The sequence below is a fragment of the Terrapene carolina genome, unplaced genomic scaffold (genome assembly GCF_002925995.2).
Source record: "Terrapene carolina triunguis isolate 2854851 unplaced genomic scaffold, T_m_triunguis-2.0 Scaffold66, whole genome shotgun sequence".
Lineage (NCBI taxonomy): Eukaryota > Metazoa > Chordata > Testudines > Emydidae > Terrapene > Terrapene triunguis.
Window position 1 is genome coordinate 72630081 of NW_020664417.1, and position 26925 is coordinate 72657005.

General features: G+C 39.9%; 1 protein-coding gene across 1 annotated transcript in view; it reads right to left on the reverse strand.

Annotated features, from left to right (window-relative positions):
• The window catches only part of SLIT2 (slit guidance ligand 2), a 407535-nt gene that overhangs the window by 71530 nt on the left and 309080 nt on the right, over positions 1-26925 (reverse strand). Inside the window, exons 15-20 of the mRNA XM_026648011.1 lie at positions 25550-25700; positions 17503-17577; positions 9366-9509; positions 6722-6865; positions 4414-4580; positions 3274-3406 (exon numbers count right to left, since the gene is read on the reverse strand). Of these exons, the coding sequence (XP_026503796.1) occupies positions 3274-3406; positions 4414-4580; positions 6722-6865; positions 9366-9509; positions 17503-17577; positions 25550-25700 (814 nt within the window). The remainder of the gene's footprint in view (positions 1-3273; positions 3407-4413; positions 4581-6721; positions 6866-9365; positions 9510-17502; positions 17578-25549; positions 25701-26925) is intronic.

The following is a 26925-nucleotide window of genomic DNA, read 5'->3' on the forward strand; positions in this document are numbered from 1 at the left end:
CTCTGAGCAGTTGTGAACACCACAGCTGGTGAAGGAGAATCAAAGACCACAAGGGGAAAACACCCTCCAAAAAGCAGGAATGGGAACACAGGAGTGCTGCAGACAGCCTCAGTTGATTTAGGTCAGAAGCAAAGAATCCTGATGGGACATGCACCGGTGATTCAGATAGCTTGCCAAATGGGTTGGTTGGTGACTGGGCCCAGGTTCACACAGCTTTGATGGCTGTGAATATAAAACCTCATTCCTGTTGTCTATATCTAGCAGGTCCAACTTTGACAGCTATTGTGATTCAGCATCTCATGTGTTACACAGAGATGACCACAGATATGGATATGTGTCTAGATGGATATTTATCTACATTTAGCTAAATAAACTTGTTAACAATTTTAATTGCTTTCACATAATAATTGAGGAGCTCCCATATTTTAAGTTGCTTATAATGGAGGGGTATGCAATTATACTTTGTTTATTGCTTTACAGAGCATTAGAGATGATAAAATGTTGGAATTTTCATTTTGGTTTATTTGGGACTGTGGAGAAGATTAGGGAATGTGTTAGGTTTATATTATGTTAAGTATGAGCACATGGGAGGCAAAATATGTTGGACGTGAAATAGTGGTTTGAAACCTAAGGACTCTGAGGGCTTATTGGGTTGCTGGAGGCCATCCCAGAATGTTGGTTTGAATGTCAGCAGTGGGAGAAGGACCACTGGAGGAGGGAGAGTGGAGACTTGCTAGCTCGAGCTAATTTTAGTCAGGCTGGCTGAAGTTGCCAAAAAAGGTCTCTCCAATTTTCAGAGACTGGTCCATCAGGGATGTAGAGGTCTGGGCTACTGAGAGGGTTGCAGTGAGACCAGACTGGGAAAATATCAGACTCCCTGGCTTATGAACAGGAAACCAGAAGATTTTCCTGGGCTTGACAAGGACACTGGGCAGCACTTCCAGAGTTCATTCACAGATTTTAATTGTAAATAATAAATTACAAGTTTGTTAATTCAGTTTGGAGTGTAGCTGTGGTGAATGGGGATTTCTGCAGTGATCTTCGAAGAACATCTACCGTACTTACCAGGGGAAGGGATCCCTGCTCCTGGTGAGGAGAGCACAAGATAAAATTTCTAAATGAGAAACTTATTGGGCACAGGTAACTGATACTGGGCTGTAGGTAACCCAGCATTGTGACACTGACCTTCCTTCATTTCTCCTCTGACTAGCAAGCTATGTGTGATGGAGGAGATTATAGGTTGGCCATATGTGGTACTTTGAGGACCTAATGGATCTAGCTGAGGGTGCACAGCAGATTTTTTTTGCAGCCTCTGTCCAGGTATATGGTGTCTAGCCCATTTGTATTGCCTTCTTCCACATCCACAGACCTGTTGTTATTGTATTTTGCCAGCTTTGATATTTACTTCTGAACAATTTTACACATATACATCAAAGATACTACATATATCGCAGGAAATGAATTTCTTAACACTTTATTACGAGGTTAAAAACAAAGATAATTTTAAAAACTTTCTTGAAGGAGTACGGTACTGTATATCGTGATAAAATCAATGAGGTTCGAAGAAAACGTTAACAATTTATTATTTTATCTGTATCATTAAAAATAAGCTTTCACCAGTTATAAATTTTCTTCTTGGTTGCAAAAACCATTACTTGTTTGAATGAAGGAAATATTAGGACAATTACATAAAGGAGATCACATGTTAGAACGTGTATGCATTTTAATGAACAAGAAGAACTGATCAGGATGCAACTGCAAGCAGAAAACCAACTCCTTCGTTGTCTCGTTTTTTAAAAAAAAATACAGTGAGCTGCATGCACACTTTGGACACTAACTTAGGTGCACAAAACTGCATGTAAAGGACTTATCAGTCACAAAAGGTGTTGCAGTCCATATAAATCTCTTTATATGTACAATTTTACAAGTCATTGCTCCTAAATGTAGGTCAAATTGTATCTATCAGGCAGCAACTTTGTTTAATTAAGGTACTTCTTAAAAACGATGATAGCATAGGTGATCATTTTCTTTACTAGAATGTCAGTAGGAATTCTCACTAGCTTCTCTTTGGGAATGACAGATGCATTTGTTATAGTATCCAGTTTTTACCATCAAACTACTGATGGATGTTTTAGAAACTTCTGAATAATTGTAGTTGTAAAACAAGGAAGCTATTAAAGTGTTAAAGTGCACACTTAAGATGCCTTCCAAAGCAAATATTTACATTAATTATTTTAAATATTAAACAGGGTGGACGGAAGATACTTCAAAGCCTTCCTGTGTGTTTAATGATTAACTGCAAGTATTTGTAATAAGAGGAGATGATGAAATATTAAAAGGTATTTATTATTGTTGAGTTTTTCTGGATGTTTCTTTAAATCTCAAAACATATAAGATGAAGTTTCAAAGAAGTCATAACCCATTTTCTAAATTTGTTTCTGAAATTTTACATTCTTTTGTGTATAAAATTTGGGTTGCCTCAAAATCTTTGAAGTGCATATACATAGAGCATTTGCACATTCAAAACTGAGTAGCTGGCTATCTGCAAAACCAATCTGTACCCACAAATTATATCTATGAATAGAATTACCAATTCCTTGGGAATCTAAAGACTTGAAGTTGGAAAATAAATACCCAAGATCGTAGGTACAATTTTAGAGGACATTTCTGCAAATCTGCTTTACAATATTCACAAAAGAATCTTTACTATTTTTCCAATAACCAAGCCTCCACTGGAGAACTGATTGAAATTCATTTATTAAAAATTACTCTTTTCCTTAAATATGTCACTAAAAATTCCTTAGACTATTAAAACAATTAGAATTTTAAATAGCTAATTGTCTTGATGCTATTTATGTTATTTACTTTCTGCATTTCTTCCATGTTGGACAATGAAAATTCAATGTGACATTCTCTCTGTAAGCAAAAAAATGTACCCTAAATGTGCACTCACAGATCTCTAGCTACTATATTAAAAAAACTTAGCTAATCATAAGAATACTAGTATTTCTAGGAATACTAGAATAATTCATAATTATATGGGCCCTTTTACCATTATAAATAGGACTTTTTTGTTATTAAATTCTTTTTATTAAGATTTCCTTGGTTGACTTACAGGTCTTCGTATCTAACAAGTGATAAAGTTTCAAACTCCAGCTGATTGATAAATGTCGTTTCTTCATTTTGCCCTACTTACTCTGCCTCTCATTCTTGAATCAGACACTATGACTCTGAACTTGACATTTAAGAAAAGGAAGAACTTGTGCTACTTACAGTTCAGTTACATCTTTTGGGATGCCTTTGGGCAAAACCTTAAGACCTTTGTTGCTGCAGCGAACCACAGTATCTAGGCAAGTACATTCTGCGGGACAGCGAGACAATGGAGAGCAACTGTTGTCATCATTCCCTGGTTAGTGAAAGAAACAGATAAATAAATAAATAAATATGCATCCGAAGAAGTGGGCTGTAGCCCACGAAAGCTTATGCTCTAATAAATTTGTTAGTCTCTAAGGTGCCACAAGTACTCCTGTTCTTTTTGCAGATAAATAAAGCTTTGCTCTGCAGAGAGCACTTAAGAATTGGCCAGAATTTAACATACTGTATTTAATTCCACTTAACAGACATGAAGCTTCTGCACTGCAGTAGCTCTATGGATGGAAATCATTAAGTTATCACTTTTAACTACATTTCAAATTATATTATTTATTTAGTATAACACTGTTTTAGTATCTATGAGTCATATTCTTTAGAAAAAGCCTCATTAAAGTAAGGTCACAATTCCTAAACACAATATGATAAAGTAATATATACACTGATTTCTAAAAAATTACAATAATTTAAAGTAAATAAAGACAGCATATTATTTATTAGGGAAAAGTTATACATTTGAGTATCAGCAAACATACAATTAACCTTGGAATTAGAAGGATTGGGATGTAAGAGAGGCGAGTAGCAGATTATTCAAATATTTGCAGAGAAATATAAAAAAAATCAATAAGTAACAGGCAGACTGAGCAATAGTAATATAATATTTGAATATTTAGCCTGAAAGAAAGTATTGAATTCAAGTGTCAGTGTTTGAAAACATTTTCATTTGTACAACTGTTTTTGGTCCAATTATCTCAGTCTCCACTTTACCGCAAAATACCAATTTACAGTATTGCACTGTTATTTTCAAAAGGCTTGTTGACCGATGTATATGAACAGTTGCATGCTTTTTAATCATCTCAAATTGTGTGTGTTCTGCTTCTAGAATAGACATGATTATACAGGAGTTCAATTTGGATCACAGTGAACATTTATTAAATTAAAAAAAGAGTGTCTGTAATATGGACCACCTAATCTATGGCATGTTTATATGTATGAGAGCTGCAGAACTACACTACTCTGACAGATCCAATATGTATTTCTTACCATCATCACAAGTAAAATCTTGAATTGCCACATCCTGGATGGGAATCTCTTTTAGGAAGTAGGGTTTCTGACAGCGAGGGTTTCCAGTTACAATGCGTTTCTTCCTCAGCCAATCTCCCAGCCACGCCAGGTGGCAGTTACAGTTGAAAGGATTGGCCAGCAGGTTTCTGAGAACCACATGCAAATAATACATAATTTAGTTTCAATGATGTAACTTTGTTTTCATTTTAAAAAATACAATGTGTATTTTCAAGAAGTTAAACCTAAATGAAATTCCGCAAACAATTCCATATGCAAACCAAAGCTGAGAGCAGCAATTTAGAATTTGTGCAGTGAATCTTGATATAGTTCACTTAGAAATAATTTAAATCTGTCAGAGATCTGACTTGCTGTCAAACTACTCTGCACTGATAAAGCAGTAACTTAATATAGAGATGAAAGCTGATTACTTTATATTATTAGCTTTAACCTGATAACAGCTATTTCATTAATTTGTCATCTCAAGATTTCCATCTTTTATTTGCTCCAGAGAATAAGTTTCTCATCTAAACTGACAGCTAAGTTGATTACATGCCAGTTATAAAAATGAATTTACTTCTACAAGTCTGAGTACTTTTGGCATCTCCTCACTTTACCAGAAACCTATTGACAATTCCATTATTTAGAAACATGTCATCTTTAATATGCACAAATTAGTCACTAGCTGTAAAGTGTCTCATTTTATGTGGAAAGAGAATTAAGTACTTTACTGAGCGATGCTTCCCACAGTAATTACTTCTTTGGTAACCTGACTTCCTTAAACAGGCACTTTTTTTTCTTCTCTTCTTCCCCCTTTTCCTTCTTTTCCTCCCACTGAATTAAAAAAAGATTTGAAGGCAGACAACCCTTTGAAAATGTATTATTTCTAATACAGCCATTTCTTTTCACAGAAAATTGGACTGTAGATTAACGCTCCATCATACAGCAAGTCTGAATTAAGTTCCAAGGTAGGATTTAGACTATACATGAACTGCAGTTTCAAAAAGTTGAACACCACAGTGTGAAGAATACCAATGGCCATGTCATAATAGGGCTTCCACAACTGGTCCAACCAGTGGAACTTGGCAATCATGGCGCACTTCTTCTTCTAAAAACCTTGGTGTAAACAAAGGAACACAGGACCTGGAAGGGACCCTCTGGGTCACTGAGTCGAGTCCCCTGCTATTGCGGGCAATCCTGTCATATAATTTCATTCACAACTTTATCAAGCTCCATCTTAAAACTAGTTAGCTTGCCCCCTCTACTCCTTTTAGAAGGCTGCTCCAGAACCTCACTTGTCTCATGGTTAGAAACCTTCTTATAATCCTCAGTCTATATTTGTTCATGCCCCTTTATACACATTTTACCCTACTGTTTACTCCCCCACACCTGTGCCTCTCTAAATATTTATAGAGAGCCATCATAGACTCTTAATTAGCCTTTGTTTTGCAAGGCAAAAAGACAAGCTCGTTTAGTCTCCACTCACAAGAGAGGTCCTGCATTCCCCTGATCATCCTAGTAGCCCTTCTCTGCATCTGTTCCAGTCTGAATTCATCTTTCTTGAATATGGGTGACCAGAATTGTACATAGTATTCAAGATGAGGTCTTACCAGTGCCTTGTGCAATGGCATTAATACTTCCTAACTCTACTGGAAATGCATATAAGGATCACATTTGCTACTGCTGCTACTTTTTTAAACAGACACATCGCACTTGTGGCTTATATTCTTCCTGTGATTGACTAATACAGCCAGATCTTTCTCTTTCTCTGTTGTTTCCAACTGATTAACAGTTTATAGCAGAATTTCTTGTTATTAGTTCCTAAGTGCATGCCACTGCACTTCATACTATTAAATTTCAATCTATTTCTATTACTCTAGTCCTCTAGGCCATCCAATTCTTCCTGTATGATATTCTGATCCTCCTCTGTATTGACAATGCCTCTAAACTTTCTGTCATCAGCAAATTTCATTAGTACTTTTCTACTTTTTGTGCCAAGGCCATTATTGAAAAGTATTAAATAATATCAGTCCCAAGACATTCAAGAAATTACTGTCTGTGTCAAGGAACACATCACTAAGTGTTTAAGGACAATGCCTGTATTTACATTTGAATATGTGCTTCAAGATGGCCCAGGACACAGACTTTCTGCAACTTTTACTGTTGTATTTTTCTTTAGTGGAATATTAATGTACACTGCAAGATTATGCAGAGAAAATATAAATGCAAATGTCATAAACACGTGAGTGGCTTCAAGTCCTGGATAATCTAAAAATATAATGTAACTTACAATGTAGAGAGTGAATGGAGAGTATCAAAGGCACCTGGAGCAACTGTTGTAATTTGGTTGTCATATAAGGAGAGCAAACGGACAGAACTCAGTCCTGTGAAACTATCATTGCCTATACAGCTTATGCGATTGCTCCTTAGCATTCTGAAAAAGAAAGAATTAACATTTATTACTTTAGGGAAGGTCCAATAGAACCATTTTATCTAAACATCTTTCTATGTTTTATTACCCTTAGATACCATTTATTAAATTTAATCATATACTACATCTAATGTATGAAGATTTTCTTGCACATTAACCATTTTGGTATTCAATATAGTTAAATATTACAAAAAATGAAGTATAATTAGATCATATATATATATATATATATATATAGTGACAAAGTTCCTCCTCTATCTTGGTGGGTCCTGCGCTTATTGGCGGATTTTCTTGCCGCAGAGATTCACCATGTGGGTTGGGGAACAGCCCAGAGACCTTCCCCTCTAGAAGAACCCACAGTCCAGGTCAATTGGGAGGTTTGGGGGGAACCCGGGCCCGCCCTCTACTCTGGGTTCCAGCCCAGGGCCCTGTGGACTGCAGCTGTCTATAGTGCCTCCTGTAACAGCTGCATGACAGCTACAACTCCCTGGGCTACTTTCCCATGGCCTCCTCCAAACACCTTCTTTATTCTCACCACAGGACCTTCCTCCTGGTGTCTGATAACGCTTGTGCTCCTCAGTCCTCCAGCAGCATACCCTCTCACTCTCAGCTCCTTGCACCTCTTGCTCCCAGCTCCTCACACTCGCACCACAAACTGAAGTGAGCTCCTTTTTAAAACCCATGTGCTTTGATTAGCCTGCCTTAATTGATTCTAGAAGCGTCTTCTTAATTGGTTCCAGGTGTCCTAATTAGCCTGCCTGCCTTAACTGGTTCTAGCAGGTTCCTGATTACTCTAGTACAGCCCCTGCTCTGGTCACTCCGGGAACAGAAAACTACTCATCCAGTGACCAGTATATTTGCCTTCTACCAGACTCCTGTACCCCACTGGTCTGGGTCTGTCACAATTATATATATATATATATATATATATATATGAGAGAGAGAGAGAGAGAGAGAGTGTATTATTTGCAGGGCAACAGAAAAACTAAACTGAGGCATATTTTTGAAGACACCATTTATTATAATGAAAACTCACTATAATTTTAGTGTTTTAGCTATGTGAATATTTCAATAACTTTACAACTCATGTGAAGATACCAGTTGAGAACTGTGACAGCTTTCTCTTTGCTATAAGACAACTGCTTCTACAAATTAAACATTTACATAGTTATTTGTTACAATTTTTATATATTCTGATGGCATTTCACAGTCCATATTTCTGTTCATTAACATATGTAAACTAAATTGCAGAAAGCACTCTTAACTTGCTCACCAAATCTCAATTAACAGAAACCAGTGTGAATCTGACACAGTGGTCCCAAAACTGTGGGGTACGCCCCCTAGGGGGGCATGGAGTAACATCCAGGAGGCATGGAGGAGCCTGGGCAACCCCATGGGTGAGGGAAGAGAGGGAGTGCCACCCAGCTCCACTCTGCCTTCAGCTCTGCTCTGGTCCTGCTCCTGGCCCCAGCCCTGGCTCCATGGCCCAGGGGTGTTGGGGAGACAAATTCCATTACTAGGAAGGGGAGTGCAAGAGGAAAAGTTTGGGCACCACTGTTCTAACAACAAGTAGAAAGTTTAGAATCTTAAAAACAAAAACAACCTTCCTAAAAATAGATTTCTCTAAGGAATATTATAGGATCAATGCAGTTTCAAGTTTTGCTCTTCTTGTGCCTGTTTGTCAATAAACCCTAGAATTATTTTTCCTACCTAGATTCATAAGAACAGCAACTAACAATGTCAAGAGTTTGAAATAAAAATAAAGCTAATTTATTTAAAATTTAAAATCCTAGGTACAATGTATCCAAAAATATCTGCATCCTTCTTTGCTGCAGAGCCCAGAAGACTACAGCTGTTGCCTCCGCAGAGGGCTGAGCTGTTGATTAGAAAGTTTAGCATGCAAGAGAAGCCCCAGAACAAAAACACAGTTCTGTGGCTGAGTTGAGGAGTTACCCAGGGAGCAGAGAAGACTAGGTAAGAACGTAATAATAACTTCAAGCTAGAGCCCACTGAATCATCATCTTTGGCTAACTGACATTGAATCGTTCGGGAAAGATCCTCATCCCACATTTCAGCATCCACTGAATCTATCTCCTTCCTCTGGTGTAATTCCCAACAACAATTAGCATGGACAGAATCAAAAATTCTATTCTAAGGATGTGCCAGTGCAGAATGTATAATTTCCATGGCTACAGAGGAGATGGTTATTTCCATCTGCTCACAGAATCAGGAGCAGCCTCAGCTGCTGCATAGTTCAGTAGGCATGTACAGTTTTTGTAGACAAGTAGACACAGAAATGAATTTCAACTAGATCAGGCCCAAAGTTAATGAATTCACACTGAGTGGAAAAGCTTAGTGTAAAATGAAAGTAAGAGCTAGGATATGCTTCCATATCCCATAGTTTTTTCTTCAAAATGAAGGTAACAAAAAACGTAGGAATTTACTTCGAGTCTAAGAGATCTGGCACAGAGCGGGAAGAAAGACACCCAATTAGTAGACTTACAATGTTTTGAGACTTTCTAGTCCTTTAAACATCTTGTGTCGAATAGTCTCCAAACGGTTACTGGTGAGCAACAGTTCATTCACACCAGATGCTCCTTCAAATGCTCCTTCTTCAATATCTGTGATCTTGTTATTGCTCAGATTTCTATTTTACATTCATGAAAAAGAATTAAAGAAAAAAAAAGACTTTTTTTTAGTGTCTTAGGCTAATTAACTGTTAAAGAAACACTGCAGACTACCATAGCTTTAGGTTACTTTAAGTAGTTACTATGTAAAACTGGAGAATAAATTCAGAGTAAAATATCCAATACAGAGATTTTAATCCTGCAAAGCAAATTTCAGTACAACCTTAACAATAGAGACTGGGATTTTCAAAGGAAGTTGGGTTTTTATCTCCTACTGAAAGAATCTCAGGGTTGCTACCAGTGCCTGCATAATACAAGAAAATGTTTTCATCAAAATTTCTAAAGATACTCAATTAAAATACATAGTGTTTTAATGTTTTCATTCCTTGCAGTGTTTTGAATCCAATCAACAATGTAATGTTGGTGCCTGAGAAACAAAACTAAAACTAACTAGTTTAGTTTCAGTTTCTAAGTTGAGAGAGATACAAAAAGTAAAGAAGTAGCACAAATGATGACAAGTAAACAAAATATTCATGATCTATACTATACTATTACTAATTTTTAAACCAACAAGAGGTATGGTTTATGTCTCTACCTCTTGTGGAGAAAAGTTTTTTTGTCGAAGTGTTGAAATTAGACTCAAAATGAGTAGAAGTGGCTTTGTATTTTGAAAAAGTATCTAATTTCAATATTTACACATTGCTTTAAAGATTTTAGTGATACATCTGTAATACTTTATTTTGCGTTCTTCAAATAGCCATATTCATATTTGACTTAAATTTTAGTTTAAATAACACCAAATATGTATTTATGCACAGTGTGACGTTATAATACAGTAATGACTTTTTACATGATCAAAACAACATATACAATGTAGTGATGCTAAAGTCTTATTTCTTTTACTTGCTGGTATTTATGATATTTGGAAGAAAAACAAACATAATTTGATGGTTTCGGGAACATCGCTTTTATTTATTCAATTTAAGAAAACATATTAATTATTCATTACATCTAAAATACACAGTCATGCCAGAATGAATATGTATCAATATCTCACAAATGTAAAACCTAAGGTTGTTGCTTCAGCTGAGTTTTGACTACTCAGTTCTTGCATAATATTAGTTTCAAATATACCTTGCCCTTGAAGAAGGAGATGATTTGGTCTATGTGGTTAAAGCACAGGTCTGGGAACCAAGAACTCTTTATCCCTAATCCCAGATTCACAGATGACTCGATGTATGGTCCAGGACAACCTCCTTAGTTTCTTATTATCTGACTTTCTCCATGTGTAAAGTGTGAATATTACTGTACTATTTACCTATTGTTCAAGGATTAGTTAACATTTGTAAAACTCATCAGTGAGACAAAGTTTTATATATATATATATATAATGTTATTAGTATTGACAGAACATCAACTCGATTAACTATTTAGGCCCTAGTCCTCCAGTGTGCTGATCTATGACCTTTCCCCTGCTTCCACTGCATTCGCTGCTTGCAATAATAATGATATTATCGGGGTATATGACTGATCTTGGTGTGTTACTCATTAGTTTGGAACAGGCAAGGGGACAAGTACGTGAACACAACTAATTGGATTGTCAGGCTGGCTATATTAACAATCTGATACATAAAAATTGTTAGGAAATAATTGAGAAAAGATTGACATGACTGGTTAGTTTTAATGATTAGGATTAATTATGGAAATCCAGAATGCCACAGATGGAATAGTATCAGGGGGTAGCCATGTTAGTCTGTATCTACAAAAACAACAAGGAGTCTGGTGGCACCTTAAAGACTAACAGATTTATTTGGGCATAAGCTTTCGTGGGTAAAAACCTCACTTCTTCAGATGCATAGAGTGAAAGTTACAGATGCAGGCATTATATACTGACACATGGAGAGCAGGGAGTTACTTCGCAAGTGGAGAACCAGTGTTGACAGGGCCAATTCAATCAGGGTGGATGTAGTCCACTCCCAATAATAGATGAGGAAGTGTCAATTCCAGGAGAGGAAAAGCTGCTTCTGTAATGAGCCAGCCACTCGCAGTCCCTATTCAAGCCCAGATTAATGGTGTTAAATTTGCTGTTTCTCTTTGAAGTCTGTTTCTGAAGTTTTTTTGTTCAATGATAGTGACTTTTAAATCTGTAATAGAATGACCAGGGAGATTGAAGGGTTCACTTACTGGCTTTTGTATGTTACCATTCCTGATGTCCAATTTGTGTCCATTTATTCTTTTGCGGAGGGACTGTCCGGTTTGGCCAATGTACATGGCAGAGGGGCATTGAAAATATTCCTTGAGTCTCCGGTCAACAGTGCACTGACCCACAGGAACCCTCCTACCAACACTACAAGAAGAAGAACTCTGCGTGGACTCCTCCTGACGGTCGAAATGACAGACTGGACCTCTACATAGAGTGCTTCCGCAGACGTGCACAGGCTGAAATTGTGGACAAACAACATCACTTGTCCCATAACCTCAGCCGTACAGAACGCAATGCCATCCACAGCCTCAGAAACAACTCTGACATTATCATCAAAGGGGCTGACAAAGGAGGTGCTGTAGTCATAATGAACAGGTCGGATTATGAACAGGAGGCTGCCAGGCAACTCTCCAAGACCACATTCTACAGGCCACTATCCTCTGATCCCACTGAGGAATACCAAAAGAAACTACACCATCTGCTCAAGAAATTCCTAGCTACAGTACGAGAACAAATCTACATGGACACACCCCCAGAACCCCGACCAGGGGTATTCTATCTGCTACCCAAGATCCATAAACCCGGAAACCCTGGACTCCCTATCATCTCAGGCATTGGCACTCTTACAGCAGGATTATCCGGCTACTTGGACTCTCTCCTCAGACCCTACGCTACCAGCACTCCCAGCTATCTTCGAGACACCACCGATTTCCCGAGGAAACTACAATGCATTGGTGTTCTTCCTGAAAACACCATCCTGGCCACCATGGATGTAGAAGCACTTTACACCAATATTCCACATGAGGATGGACTACAAGCTGTCAGGAACAGTATCCCTGATGAGGCCACAGCATGCCTGGTGGCTGAGCTTTGTGACTTTGTCCTCACCCACAACCACTTCATATTTGGGGACAACTTATACCTTCAAGTCAGTGGCACTGCTATGGGTAGCCGCATGGCCCCACAGTATGCCAACATTTTTATGGCTGACTTAGAACAACGCTTCCTCAGCTCTCGTCCCCTAGTACCCCTCCTCTACTTGCGTTACATTGATGACATCTTCATCATATGGACCCACGGAAAGGAGGCCCTTGAAGAATTCCACCTGGACTTCAACAATTTCCACCCCACCATCAACCTCAGCCTGGACCAGTCCACACAAGAGATCCACTTCCTGGACACTACAGTGCAAATAAGTGATGGTCACATAAACATCACGCTATACCGGAAACCTACTGACCGCTATACGTACCTACATGCCTCCAGCTTCCATCCAAGACACATCACACTATCCATTGTCTACAGCCAAGCCCTAAGATACAACCGAATTTGCTCCAACCCCTCAGACAGAGACAAACACTTACAAGATCTTTACCAAGCATTCTTAAAACTACAATACCCACCTGGGGAAGTAAGGAAAGAGATTGACAGCGCAAGACGGGTACCCAGAAATCACCTACTACAGGACTGGCCCAACAAGGACAATAACAGAACACCACTGGCCATCACATACAGCCCCCAGCTAAAACCTCTCCAGCGGATTATCCACGATCTACAACCTATCCTGGAAAACGATCCCTCACTCTCACAGACCTTGGGAGGCAGGCCAGTCCTCGCTTACAGACAACCCCCCAACCTGAAGCAAATACTCACCAGCAACTACACACCACACCACAGAAACACCAACCCAGGAACCAATCCCTGTAGCAAACCTCGTTGCCTACTCTGTCCCTATATCTACTCTGGCGACACCATCAGAGGACCCAACCACATCAGTCACACCATCAAGGGCTCATTCACCTGCACTAATGTTATATATGCCATCATATGCCAGCAATGCCCCTCTGCCATGTACATTGGCCAAACCGGACAGTCCCTCCGCAAAAGAATAAATGGACACAAATCGGACATCAGGAATGGTAACATACAAAAGCCAGTAAGTGAACACTTCAATCTCCCTGGTCATTCTATTACAGATTTAAAAGTCACTATCATTGAACAAAAAAACTTCAGAAACAGACTTCAAAGAGAAACAGCAAATTTAACACCATTAATCTGGGCTTGAATAGGGACTGCGAGTGGCTGGCTCATTACAGACGCAGCTTTTCCTCTCCTGGAATTGACATCTCCTCATCTATTACTGGGAGAGGACTACATCCACCCTGATTGAATTGGCCCTGTCAACACTGGTTCTCCACTTGCGAAGTAACTCCCTTCTCTCCATGTGTCAGTATATAATGCCTGCATCTGTAACTTTCACTCTATGCATCTGAAGAAGTGAGGTTTTTACCCACGAAAGCTTATGCCCAAATAAATCTGTTAGTCTTTAAGGTGCCACCAGACTCCTTGTTGTTTTTACAGATGGAATAGGCATAGGCATTGCCCTTATGATAACTGGGGTATCAGAACAAATATGGGTATGTATCCATGACATCTAGATAATGTGGGGTAGAAGGCACCATGCCTAGTTTTCTTTTCTCGGGTTCTCTCGGGCTCTGAACTGGTGTCAACTGGATCTGTGGCCTTCTGAGGTTCTCTATTTGCTAATTTTCATCTATTTTTCTTCTTCATCATCTTTTATAGTGTAAATATTAAATGTGTTTATTACCCTGACACTATTGGTTACACAGGTGGTTTGGTTGGATAAGTTTATGCTGTGATGGTTGTACCAGGCCTTTTGAGGCCCCCTGCTGGAGACCTTGTGGTCCTAACACATCCTGCCCCAGGAAAGGAGCAGTGAAGGTGGGGGTCCTTTAGGCCTGCTTAGAGAGGCTGCATAGAAGCAGCCAATCAGAGCCCAGAAGGCTCAGAAAAAAAGAGCTACAGGGCCTGAGCAGGTCAGTTACTGGCTGGGACCTGAGTGGCAAGGAAGGGTGCTCTTTTCTGGCCCCAGGAGCCTGAGAGAGAACCAGAAATTGAGTTCTGGCAGCATTTTGCTTTCTGCAAGGAGAGAGAGGACCTGAGAACTGTAACCTTAAGGTAATGGGTGAAAGGAAAGAGATTCAGTGGGAAGAAGCCCAGGGAAAATTCTAGCAGCTAACAGACTTAAAAGGGGTATTGTGTGACTGCTGTTCATAGGGTCCCTGTGTTGGGACCCAGAGTAGTGGGTGGGCCCAGGTTCCCCCACTGGCCACTGGGGAAGTGGCCCACGCCCCAAGAAGGGGATAAGGCTTGTTTAGAAGCCCAAACAAAGGGCTGGAATTTAAAGGGTTCAGGGATGGGACTGAAGACCCTGGAAAGGGCAGACAGACCATCTGGCGAATTCTTGGTTACCCACCAGAAAGGGATTGAACTTGAGAGAAGACCTGGCTGGAGAGCTGGGGCAGGGAGAACTGGTGAAGACAGAATCTCCAGAGAGAAAGCCCTGGAGGCAGTACTTTATAACAGAGAAGGGGACAGGGAAGGACTTAAAAGTTAGCCCAGAAGGGACTGAGAATTGAGCCCAGAGACAGGACTGAAGACGCTAACAAAGGCACAGCATAGTCTTCGTTGGACCTTTGTTACCCAGGAAGGGGTTCATTCATGCATATTGGCTGTGTGTGACTTGGCCGGAGAGTTGAGCCACTGACGACCTGCCTAGCGAGGTCAACAACCTATAGTGGGTGCGAGGAGCAGAAAAGATTGCAGCGCCACACCCAGCCAACAGGAGGCACTGCTGAGAGATGAGTGCCCCATCACAGTAATGTTTATAGGTAACATAGTTATTTGGTTTCTTTGTAAAGTTATAATTGAATCTATACCACTTTACTGCCAATTATTTCAATCCCAGAGAGAAAGGGGATTTCTTAGGAAATCTCATGGGTAGCCCATTTTGGTAAAGAACCTGTGATTGATTATTAATAATAAACATTGTATGATAAATCAGTTGTGTTATTACTTGTAAGGGTTACAAGTTACATCTGTGCAGGCAAACCCCTGAGCTTGTGCAAAGCTCCACGCAGGCACAGGGATCCTCTGCCTGCATGGTTAACATTGAAGATTCGGGTGTTTTTTTTTAATTAAACATAATTAACTTATCTGCACCTTATTCAGTTACCTGCAGTACTTTTTAACATGTGAGATTTGTATTTGAAACTTACAGAACAGTACTAATAGCAATGCTACCTTTATGCTACATTTTTCTCTTTATTCTAGCCTCTTCTTAATGGTCCCAAATTCAAAGCTACTCTGGGTTAAATTAGATAGCCACATTAAGATAGTGATTAAAATTCTCCATTTTGTTGCCTCAAAACACTCGATCCTAGAAATCAACATTTAAATTTAGATCACCTGAATCCTTTCCTGCATTCCGCTTCACAGTATGAAAAACATAAAATCATTTAATGTATATTTTCATGTATGTTTTCTTGAGTATGAGACACTGATATCACTTTTGCTAACTTTGCATATTTGATTTCTTTAAAGAAATGTAGTGCTTGTGAAAAGGGCTAGATTGGCAGCCTTGTAGAATGAAGACCTCTTTATCCACAGGATAGGAACAGCAGAGGAAATAGCAGTGCCAACATCCCTACACTGGCTTAACAACGGGTATGTCTACACTGCAGTAGAGGTATGATTGCAGTACTTGTAGACATGCCCGAGCTAGCGAGGTGGAGGACTAACAGCATGAAGCACAGACTCCCCAACATAGGCTGCACCAGCCTTCCCGACACCCTGGGTACAAAGTCCATGCTGTTGTGGCTTTGCTTATATTGGCACTCATGCTAGCTAGATTAAAGCTAGCTTGGGTATGTCTACACATGCTGCAATCCAACCTTCAACTGCAGTGTAGACTTGTCCTAAATGACTCAACTGTGACCTAGAGTGACAAAGTAGGGGTGAGTGAGGAGTTAGAATAGACATGGCATTTGATCTTTGGTCTCTCTGAATATGCTACATGAATACTGATAAGTACCACCAGTGATGGTGGTTTTCGTGGGGTGGTGGACACCCTTCCACTAGGAACTGGACTGTGGATATCAACTCATTTCACATAAGGCTACTGAACAATCCTCAAACTGAGATAATTTTTGGCCATTGCTAACCTAGATGGCTCTTTTTTTACCGTCACATGTAGCAGTCATTTTATTCCTTTCTTTATATAAAAATGAACAATGGATAATTTTTCATGAATTTGCTAGGATTGTATTCCCTTTCCTTGGTACTTATGTTTGCAGGAAACATTAATAAAAAGACTGAACACTAAATATAGCTACAAGAAAGTGACTTGTCCTCTTTACTCTCTGACAAGTATTTCTGTCCTTCACTAAGGATAAACAAAAGACACTTCATAGTGTGTGTGTGTATGTGGGGGGGGGATGTTCTTTTTTTGAAATGACTTATGAAACTGGTGAACATCTAAAATTCTCTTGGAATATGAATTGAGGACTTTAATTCACACAGATGAGCTATCTAGCCATTTCCCCAATCATTTAGTTTTGATATTTTTCCCTAATGATAGTTTGATAAAGCAAAAAGTCAAAGACATGTCCTGAATGTGCTGAAAGAGGCAGAATAGCATGGCTAGGGAGTAATAGAGGAAGTTACAAAAGATTACTGGAACTGTTTCTGAACTGCTTAGGTTGCTAGATCCCTGCTTTGGCTGAATAACAGACTAAAGGTGTCAAAGCTGTACAGCATGAGAAGTTGCAACTGACTGTGCCTCGCTCTGTAGAAAAGAGCTGCCAACTTTGATCTAACTCACTGATTACGCCAAACCCATGCTACAGTCCACCTCTTGATTTCTGAATTGAATACACTGAATCTCTCAGATGTGAACAAATAAAGTTTATAGAAAAGTACAGAACAGATATCAGTGAAGATAAACTTACATTTTACGCAGCTGAGGAAGCTTCTTAAAGATCCCAGTTGCCTCTAACACTGTGAATTCATTGTTATTTAGTCTCCTGGAGAAAACAGCAAAAATACAGTCACAAAATTATTCCAGCACCAACATTGCTTGACAGACTATTTTCTAGATTAGATGAATTTTTTCATAATATCTTAATTAAAATATCTGCAGTATTCAAGTACGATTTCAATATATGCTGCCATTTCTAATTCTGTAGTCCCTGTGTACACAAATCCGCCATTAATTTCAATTAGAGTTAAGAATGCACAGGGCTCCAGGATCAAGAACAGAATGTAAATATTATAAATACAAAATTGGAAGGGAAGTATAAAATATGTTTTAATTTAGATCCTCTCTCTTTTTACTGATAAATAAAAATGCATAATAAACTAACATAAAAGTCCATTGAGGGAATCTGATGTTAGCATATCTTCTACCCTAATCTAGTTTCAGGGATAGGGCAATACCACTATGTTGCTACCCTGTCTCCTCTTGCTACTGGGAGGGGGAGCAATTGGCAGAACATACAAAGAGCTAGTTGCTGGCAATATTCAATTAGGGAACAAACAGGAGCAGCCTCATGACCCCATGAAGGTGTCATTTGTCACATCTATAAACTTTGTTTTGCAAGAGACTTTCATGGTCCAGGACTAAAGGGCTGCTCATCTCTCTCCTTCACGCAGATGGGGGCGACTGCTCCACTGTTGAAGTTTTATTCCTCTCAGGGACAACACATCACAAATATTCCAGGGATGATCCAATAGCAACTTGTAAATAAAAATCTTTAAGAAGTATATGCAAACAACTGAAAATTGGTCCAGTGTTCATTACAGTATATTGGGTGGAGTCTGATAGACATCTGGAGATTCTCACAGAAATATCATTTACAAGGATGAAATTATTCTTTTATGCTTCCAGTCTGTTGACTGGGAATAAAGGGCTCTACAAAATAGCAGTGTTCTTAAGCCCTAGGGTAGGCCCATGATTGCTAGCTGGAGTAAACATGTTCGGCCATAGACCACTGACCTCAGGTCATTCCATCTATTGTCAGTGTCTGAGAAATCACCAAAAGCTACTCTGTAGTGCTTCAGGAAGGTAGGTAATGAGCACCAGATGGTTGCTTGAAAAATCTTAAAACAATGATTCTCTAGCCCAGAAACCAAAGCCCCTTTAGCAGAGTGAGGCCTGAACCCTGAGAGGCTGTTAACTTGGGCCAACTTTTATATTTCAATATGGTATGCATTGATCCATACAGCTAATACACCAAAAAGCCGTTTTCCTTTCTTAGGCTTCTTTAAAAGAAAAAAAAATCCAGAATCCTAGTCTCTTTAGTTTTAGGGTGCTAATGTTTAAATCTCCTTACTCCATTTAAGGATGGAGTCTAATTACCTTTTGTTTAGAGATTTGGGACTAGGACCAAACCAGAGGAGATGAATGCCTGGATCACTATGGAACTCTGAATTTGACGTGGGTCTAAACTTGGAAACACTTCTCAGGGTGATCTTGTTGGGAAAGAAGGTGAGAAAAGGAAAATGGCGAGAGAGCTGCTAGTTCACCCACCCTTCTAGCTGAGGTTATAGCTACCACTTTAAGTGATAGCCAGAAGACAAGCATTGAGTTAATCAATTTGAAGTGCTGGTAGCACAGTCGTTTCAACAATTGATTGAAATCCTACATAAACTTTAATTGGGAAAGGGAACAACCGTTTTGGACAGATGTAGAATATTTTCCAACCAACCGGAAGCACATAGGACATGCATTTCAAGAGGTGCAAAGTGCCCACAAATTCAAATGAAGTAAATGAGCGATGGAAAATCTGGTGCATATTGACCAATGAGTGTGTGACTACACTGAGTAACCTTTAAAGTGACCTTTGATAGGATGGAACAGGGTTTTGGATTCTATCCCTTCTTTGCACATCAATAAACTTGTTTATCGAGGACACGCAGAACCTCCTGGAAGAGCTGCTTTCCTACATGTTAACAGACTATCTAACATTGCAACACAAGCCTTCTCTAATGCCAGCCATTCAAGTACCAGGAGAAGCCTGTGAGGGGAAATGTGGGGATCAGGCCCAGGTCCAAAAAGAAAGGGAAGGGTCTCTCTAGGACACAATAAGCATTTTTTGGAGCATCCTTTGTGATACAGATGAGACTCAGCTGCAGTAAACCCAAAAAGAGACAGACCCGGGGATACACAGGCCTTGTAGTTCTCCTTGGCTCTAGCTTGTAGACATGTAGTGATGTTCATGAGGTAAGCTCTCCCACTGGAAGCCTGAATATTCCAGGATAACCAGGAAATAGTCACCATGGAACGGGGAAGAGGAAAGGGTTCACAGACATCAAGAGGGATTTTTCTGCCAGGCTCCTTTGAGCAAATCTGACATTGAAATAGCTGTTAGCAGGAACTGCTGCTTGACATGGAAAAGAGAACTCAGATTTTCAGTCTGCTTGTCAAATAACTGTAAACTAGACTTCTTCAAGAAGAAGCTGATTGAATCTTGATAAGATATTGGTGGCCTCCAAAATCAAGGGCCAGTGCTCTTAGTTGAAGCAATGTTAGAATCACCAACCTGGTGCCTAGCTCTGACATAGTGCTTTTCATCATTAGATCTCAAAGTGTGTTATAAAAGACATAAATAGGAAGGTGTTATTAGGTACCATGGTCAGATCTTCGTGTTAGGGAATGATTTTAAGATTTTTCTCTCTATTTTGGAGTTTCTTGGTAGTTGGTAGGTTATTCCATATATTCCTGTATGAAGGATAAGGAAGATGGGATGAAGTGCTGGATCCTCCTTGTTGCAAGCTGAGGCTCATGCAGCGTCATTGCTTTCGGTGCTGCAATTGTGACAATATAAATGCACACTACCATCAATTAGGTCAAGTCCTCAGTGGACCTGCAAGGAAGCAAGACACATGGACTGAAGGGTTGGAACTTTTATGGCTGTGGATCACATGGAATTTATATGGTTGGAATTGAAGAACTCATCTAGTGAACAGCTTAGATTTTGAATTGTTAAATATTTGTTCAAGACGTTTGTTTTCTGTGATCATCGTATTCCAAACACTTAGCTCCAAGTTACAATGATCTTCTTTCTCTATTTTTCCATTGGTGTCAATGTTCTTCTGGCAATGGCAATTATTCTGGCAGTGTTTGTCACTGAATCATTGTGTGCTGGTGATGCCACCATCGAGTGTTTGTTTGCTTGAAAGTAGGATATTACACTGTCAAAGCAGATAAGGAAGCAACGAACTGTTTGAGGGCATTGGATTGTATAGTTTCTCAAGTTTGGACTTCTCAGGTTTATGGCTTCGCTTTTAAGCTGCTATTGTGGAGTGTGAAATGAAGTGTGTACAACAGCTGAGCATTTACAGGAGGCTGTGTACTTCACTGACACTGTGTACTTCACTGACACTCTGTGGTGCCACTAAACTTTTGATGGTGACTATCAAGTTTGGATCTGCTGCTCTGCCAGCTGCTGAAAAGTTATAGTGAAAAACAGTAAAAGGATTTATAGAACTGATATTTTGTTCCATTTAGAGTGAGGTTCTTCTCCAGGAGTGTCTTGAATACTGATTTCAGTGATTTGTCAAGGGCCTCATGAGTTATCCCACATGTCAGAAAGTAATCAGCAAAGTATCTTACTTCCAGGATGCCTTATAGAGCTTGTAGGATTGTGTTCCAGAGCACTTCAGTAGCAGAACAGATACTGCATGACCGCCTCCTGTGCCCTTATTTTCTAACGGACTTTGGGAACAAATAGCAGAAGAGGAAATGATTATAGCAAGGCTTGGTTCACTTGACAAAGTGGTTCATTACCCACAATTATGCCTCTATCCTGGCTATATTATTCATGTGTGTTGCAAACAGGTCCATGGCTAGTCCTGAACTAATCTGGAGAAATATTTTCTTGATGAAATCCTAAGTGCTGAGCCAATTCAACACTCCAAGTACACGAGTGGCCCAGATAGCAAGTGGGAGAAATTCTGCCCAGGAGAACATCTTTCTCATCTCCTTGGCTAGAGACCTGCTTCTTGTTCCCCACTGCTTGTTAATTACCTATAACTGCTGATATTGTGTCTTAGCGTACGTACGCACTGCAGTAAAAGACCCACAGCACAGCCGCAGCTGACCCAGGGCAGCTGAATTGGCTCATGGGGCTAAAAATTGCAATGTAGATGCTTGGGTTTGAGCCTTAACTTTGAAACCCTGCAAGGGGGCTGGATCTTAGAGCCAGGGTTCCAGCCCAAGCCCAAACATCTACCCTGAAATCTTTACCCCACACCCGAGCCCTGTGAACCCAACTCAATAGACCTGAGCTCTGGGTTTTAATGCCATGAGTTTTTTATTGCAATGTAGCCATACACTTAAGGGCTAGAGGCCTGGAGCCAGCCAACCCTGAACACCTGAGCAGGAATCACCTGATTCTCCTCTAAGAGCAGCAGGAAGCTGCAGAGAGAGTTTTTTCAGGGAGTTCTCAGGAAGAACAGAAGTGAGTACAGAGGCTGCTGGGAGTGAGTAGGCTCCAGCAGAGAAACTGAAACCTGGGTAGTGAGACAACAGGCAGGGAAGGCCTGGGAGAATGCATGGACTTGAAAACTTTATTTTGAATGTTTGTTAATTTAATAAAGCAGGAACCCCTGACTGGGAGAAGGACTGGGGCCTGGAAGCCAAAGCCAGAAGGCTGAGCTCCAGCTAGCAAGGTCTGGGAGTAGCCAGCCGGGAAGACCCTGACACCAAGGAAGTTTGGAGCTGTGCCAGCTTAATGCTGGAGGGAAGACTTTTGTGGGTTTTTTTTTTTAAACTTTAAGTTAATAAACCAGACCCTATTAAAGGATTTGTAAAAAGCCTCTTTTTAAGTTTGAGTAACCAAGAGGGGAAATTGAGGTGAGGGACTGCTTATAGGACATCACTCAGACCTGCAATTTGGGCATCATCTTCAATTCAGCCCTCTCTCTTAATGCACATATCCAGACTATATCCAAGTCTTCTTGTTACAACATTTCAAGGATTTAGCCTTATTGGTCTGTACAGACTGCCAGGACTCTTGTTCGGGCCTTCATCACCTCATGCCTTAACTACTATAATCTCATCTTGACATCAGTTACATTGCACCTCCTCAAATCCATTCAAAATGTTGCTGCTAGCACCACCTTTCTGGCTTGTCATTCTGACTATATTACTCCCCTCCTTGCTTCTCTTCACTGGCTCTCGTTCTTCCACTGCATCAAACACAAGCTCCTTCCCTTTACCTTTAAGCCCCTTCACCATTTAGTCCACCCTATCTGCCAGGTCTATTAGCACATCAAGGCATCAACTCATAAGAACAGCCAGACTGGGGCAGACCAATTGTCCATATAGCCTAATATCCTGTCTTAGAATCCATCATTTTGTATAGTTGCGATTGGGTTTTTCAATATGCATTACTTTGAACTTTACAACATTGAACTTCATCTGCCATTTTGTTGGCCAGTCACCCAGTTTAGTGAGATCCTTTTGTAACTCTTTGCAGTCAACTTTGGATTTAACTATTTTGCGTAATCTTTGATCTTCTGTAAACTTTGCCATCTCACTGTTTACCCCATTTTCCAGATAATTTATGAACATGTTGAACAGCACTGGTCCCAGTGAAGATCCTTGGGGGACCTTTACTGGGGCACTTCTACAGACTAGGGACCAAGTGGATAGGCAGCAGTTCTGCAGAAAAGAACCTAAGGGTTACAGTGGATGAGAAGCTGAATATGAGTCAACAGTGTGTCCTTGTTGCCAAGAAGGCTAACGGCATTTTGGGTGTATAAGTAGGAGCATTGCCAGCAGATTAAGGGACGTGATCATTCCCCTCTATTCGGCATTGGTGAGCCTCATCTGGATACTGTGTCCAGTTTTGGGCCCCACACTACAAGAAGAATGTGGAAAAATTGGAAAGAGTTCAGCGGAGGGCAACAAAAATGATTAAGGGGCTCGAGCATATGACTTATGAGTAGAGGCTGAGGGAACAGGGATTATTTAGTCTGTAGAAGAGAAGAGTGAGGGGGGATTTGATAGCTGCTTTCAACTACCTGAAAGGGAATTCCAAAGAGGATGGATCTAGACTCTTCTCAGTGGTAGCACATGACAGAACAAGGAGTAATGGTCTCAAGTTGCAGTGGGGGAGGTTTAGGTTGGATATTAGGGGGAAAAAATTCACTAGGAGGGTGGTGAAGCACTGGAATGGGTTACCTAGGAAGGTGGTGGAATCTCCTTCCTTAAAGGTTTTTAAGGCCCGGCTTGACAAAGCCCTGGCTGGGATGATTTAGTTGGGGACTGGTCCTGCTTTGAACAGGGGGTTGAACTAGATGACCTCCTGAGGTCCCTTCCAACCCTGAGATTCTATGATTTACCATTTTCCATTGTGAAAACTGACCATTTATTTCCTATCTTATAACCAGTTATTGATCCATGAGAGGATCCCTCTCATCCCCTGACTGCACTTACTTTGCTTAAGAGCCTTTTGTGTGCGATCTTGTCAAAAGCCTTCTTAAAGTCCAAGTACACTAGATCTACAGGATCACACTCGTACACATGCTTATTTGCACCCTCAAAGTATTCTAATAGATTAATGAGTCATGATTTCCCTTTACAAAGGCTGTGTTGACTCATGTATTCAACTGATAATTCTGTTCTTTACTACAGTTTCAACTAATTTGCCTGATACTGAAGTTAGGCTTACTGGCCTGTAATTGCCAGAATTTCCTCTGGTGCCTTATTTAACAATTGATGTTACATTAGCTTTCCTTCAGTCATCTGGTATAGAGGCTGATTTAAGCGGTAGGTTACATACTAGTTAGTAGTTCTGCAATTTCATATCTGAGTTCTTTCAGAACTCTTGGTGAATACCATCTGGTTCTGGTTTATCAATTTGTTTTAAAACTTCCTCTATTGACACCTTAATCTGTGACAGTTCCTCAGTCTGGCATCCAAAAAGAATGGTTCAGGTGTGGGAATCTCCCTCACATCCTCAGCAGTGAAGACTGATGCAAAGAATTCATTTAGCTTCTCTGCAACGGCCTTGTCCTCCTTTAGTGCTCCTTTAGCACCTTGATTGTCCAGTGGCCCCACCGATTATTTGACTGGCTTTCCACTTCTGATGTAATTAAAAATATTTTGGTGTTAGTTTTTGTGTCTTTTGCTAGTTACTCTCCATATTCTTTTTTTTTTTTTGGCCTGCCTAAAATACTTTTACACTTAACTTGTCAGAATTTATGCTCCTTACCTCATTCTGTCAATAATGGTCATTCACCTGTTTGCTTAATTCTGAAGCACTTCTGCACTTCCATCCGTACTGCCCCCTATGCATGGGACAAACCCATAAAACTGTCTGAATTTAATCTCCCTTTAAATTCCTCTTTGAAACCTACCTCTGCTGTAATGCCTACAAATCACTTCCATCTGGTACTGGTTAGGTAAGCACCAAGCTGTGACTTCTCTTCTTCTGCTCTACTCTGTTTGTTTTATTTTTCTCTCATCCTCACAACCCAGTCCTTTCCTGTTTGTTTCATCCACCACTTGTTTCCCGTCTGACATGTACACTGTGAACAATCTGGGGCAGAAACTGTCTTCTTTGTTACATGTCTGTACATCACTGAGCATAATGTGGTCCTGCTTCTTGATTGGGTCACCTATTTGCTACTTTTATATAAATAAAAAATAACACCCCTCCCCCCCCCACAATAAAAATATAAAATAAACAGCAGATAATCATGGAATGGAAACATGGCATGGTACAGCAGTTACCTTGTTATTTTTTGTTAGTTTAGGTATTCTGTTTTGCTTTTGATGAACTATAACACTTCAATGGGTCGAGTGTTAACAAAAATGCTTTAAATTCGGTTATAACATCGTTCAATATTCAAAACAATGGGGAGGGGGAAGGGAGTAGTTTGAGCTTCTTTTTTCCCCTCTTTCTTTTAAGCTGTGTTGACTTTTCATACCAAAATTTTAGCTGTACTCCCACTGGCGAGCAGCATATTATTGCGGGTTGAACTTACAACTCTGCTGTGTATTGGGGGACGTGGTCAGGAATTTTGTTGAGCTTCTGATTGGAGCAGTCCACTGTGGTTCCTTCACAGCGGCATTTTTCAGGGCAAGCCAGATCTGCAAAGCAGTCTCCACTTAGTTTTGATCTGTAATCTTCGGTGCCTGTGGAAGAGTCAAGGCAAAATACAGACACTGAGTCCATAGAGTATGAGATTCATTTCTCATGAGAAAATTAAAATGACAGATCTGCAATGTAGAGTATAGACGAATAACTTGAGAAATGTTTGGTAAACTTTGTGCTACTAAACAGACATTAAGGCTTCAAGAGAGGGTTAAAATACAGGGACTTGAGATATGCTGGAAAAATTTGTGACCAAGTTCATGTGATGGGAGAACACTGAAAACTTAAGCTTTTCACAGCTGTACTTTCTGCTGATTGTGCTGTCAGCCAATCTTGCCTGGTTTCCATCTAATTACACAAATGCCACTGATTATTACAGAATTTATTTTTCTCTCTGTGTGTCAAGATTTAATAGATTCTTGTATGCCATTTCTTTTTTCTCTTGTTACTCTTTTTGTTGTTGACTGGACTTCATTAACCTTCTATAGTCATTTCTTTTACAGTCCCCAATCCTCCACATAATCTCAAATACATAAGATTCAAAGCCCTATTTTCTCCTTTAATTTTAAAAATGTATAATCCTGACTTAAGCCTCAGCAGCTTGCCATGCTGTAGAAAGCTGCGTGACGTTCCATGGTGCTTGACAGAACCATGTTTTACTCATACCTTGCAACCACATGGTTAGATCAAGCACAACAGAAAATCTCGCTAAATTATCATAACTGCATCCACTAGGCCAAGGACAAGAGCAAGGGAAAAAGAGGAAGGAGTAGGGAAAAGCTAGAGAATCTCTTGAAGTTTAATACTTGCTTACATGACATGGCATTCCTATTACAGAATGTCCACTGCCACTGTAACAGTATTACTGTCACAGTTTAACTAAAAAGTACAAGAAATAGACCACATTGCAAGTTTCTTCCACCATTTCCCACAATCAACAGAACAAAAATAACATCCTATACATATCAGCAGAAAACATCCAGTAAGGAACTGAGGGTGGGTGACAGGGAAAACAGATAGAAGCTCAAAGGACCTGTGGGTTCTTCTTGGACAAAGGTGGAAAGACACTAGTAGAAGAAGGTGCACCAGGGATGGGAAGTACACTGTGATTTAGTTCAGACACTGAACTTTACTTACAGCCAAAATGGTGAACTCCTGCAAAAGTAAAGATAGCCAAGAAGGAAAGAAAGACAGAGTAATCCCAATTAAAATAAAAACATGAAACTAAGAACTCTCACTCTCTTGCCTCAATATTATTTCTTTGAT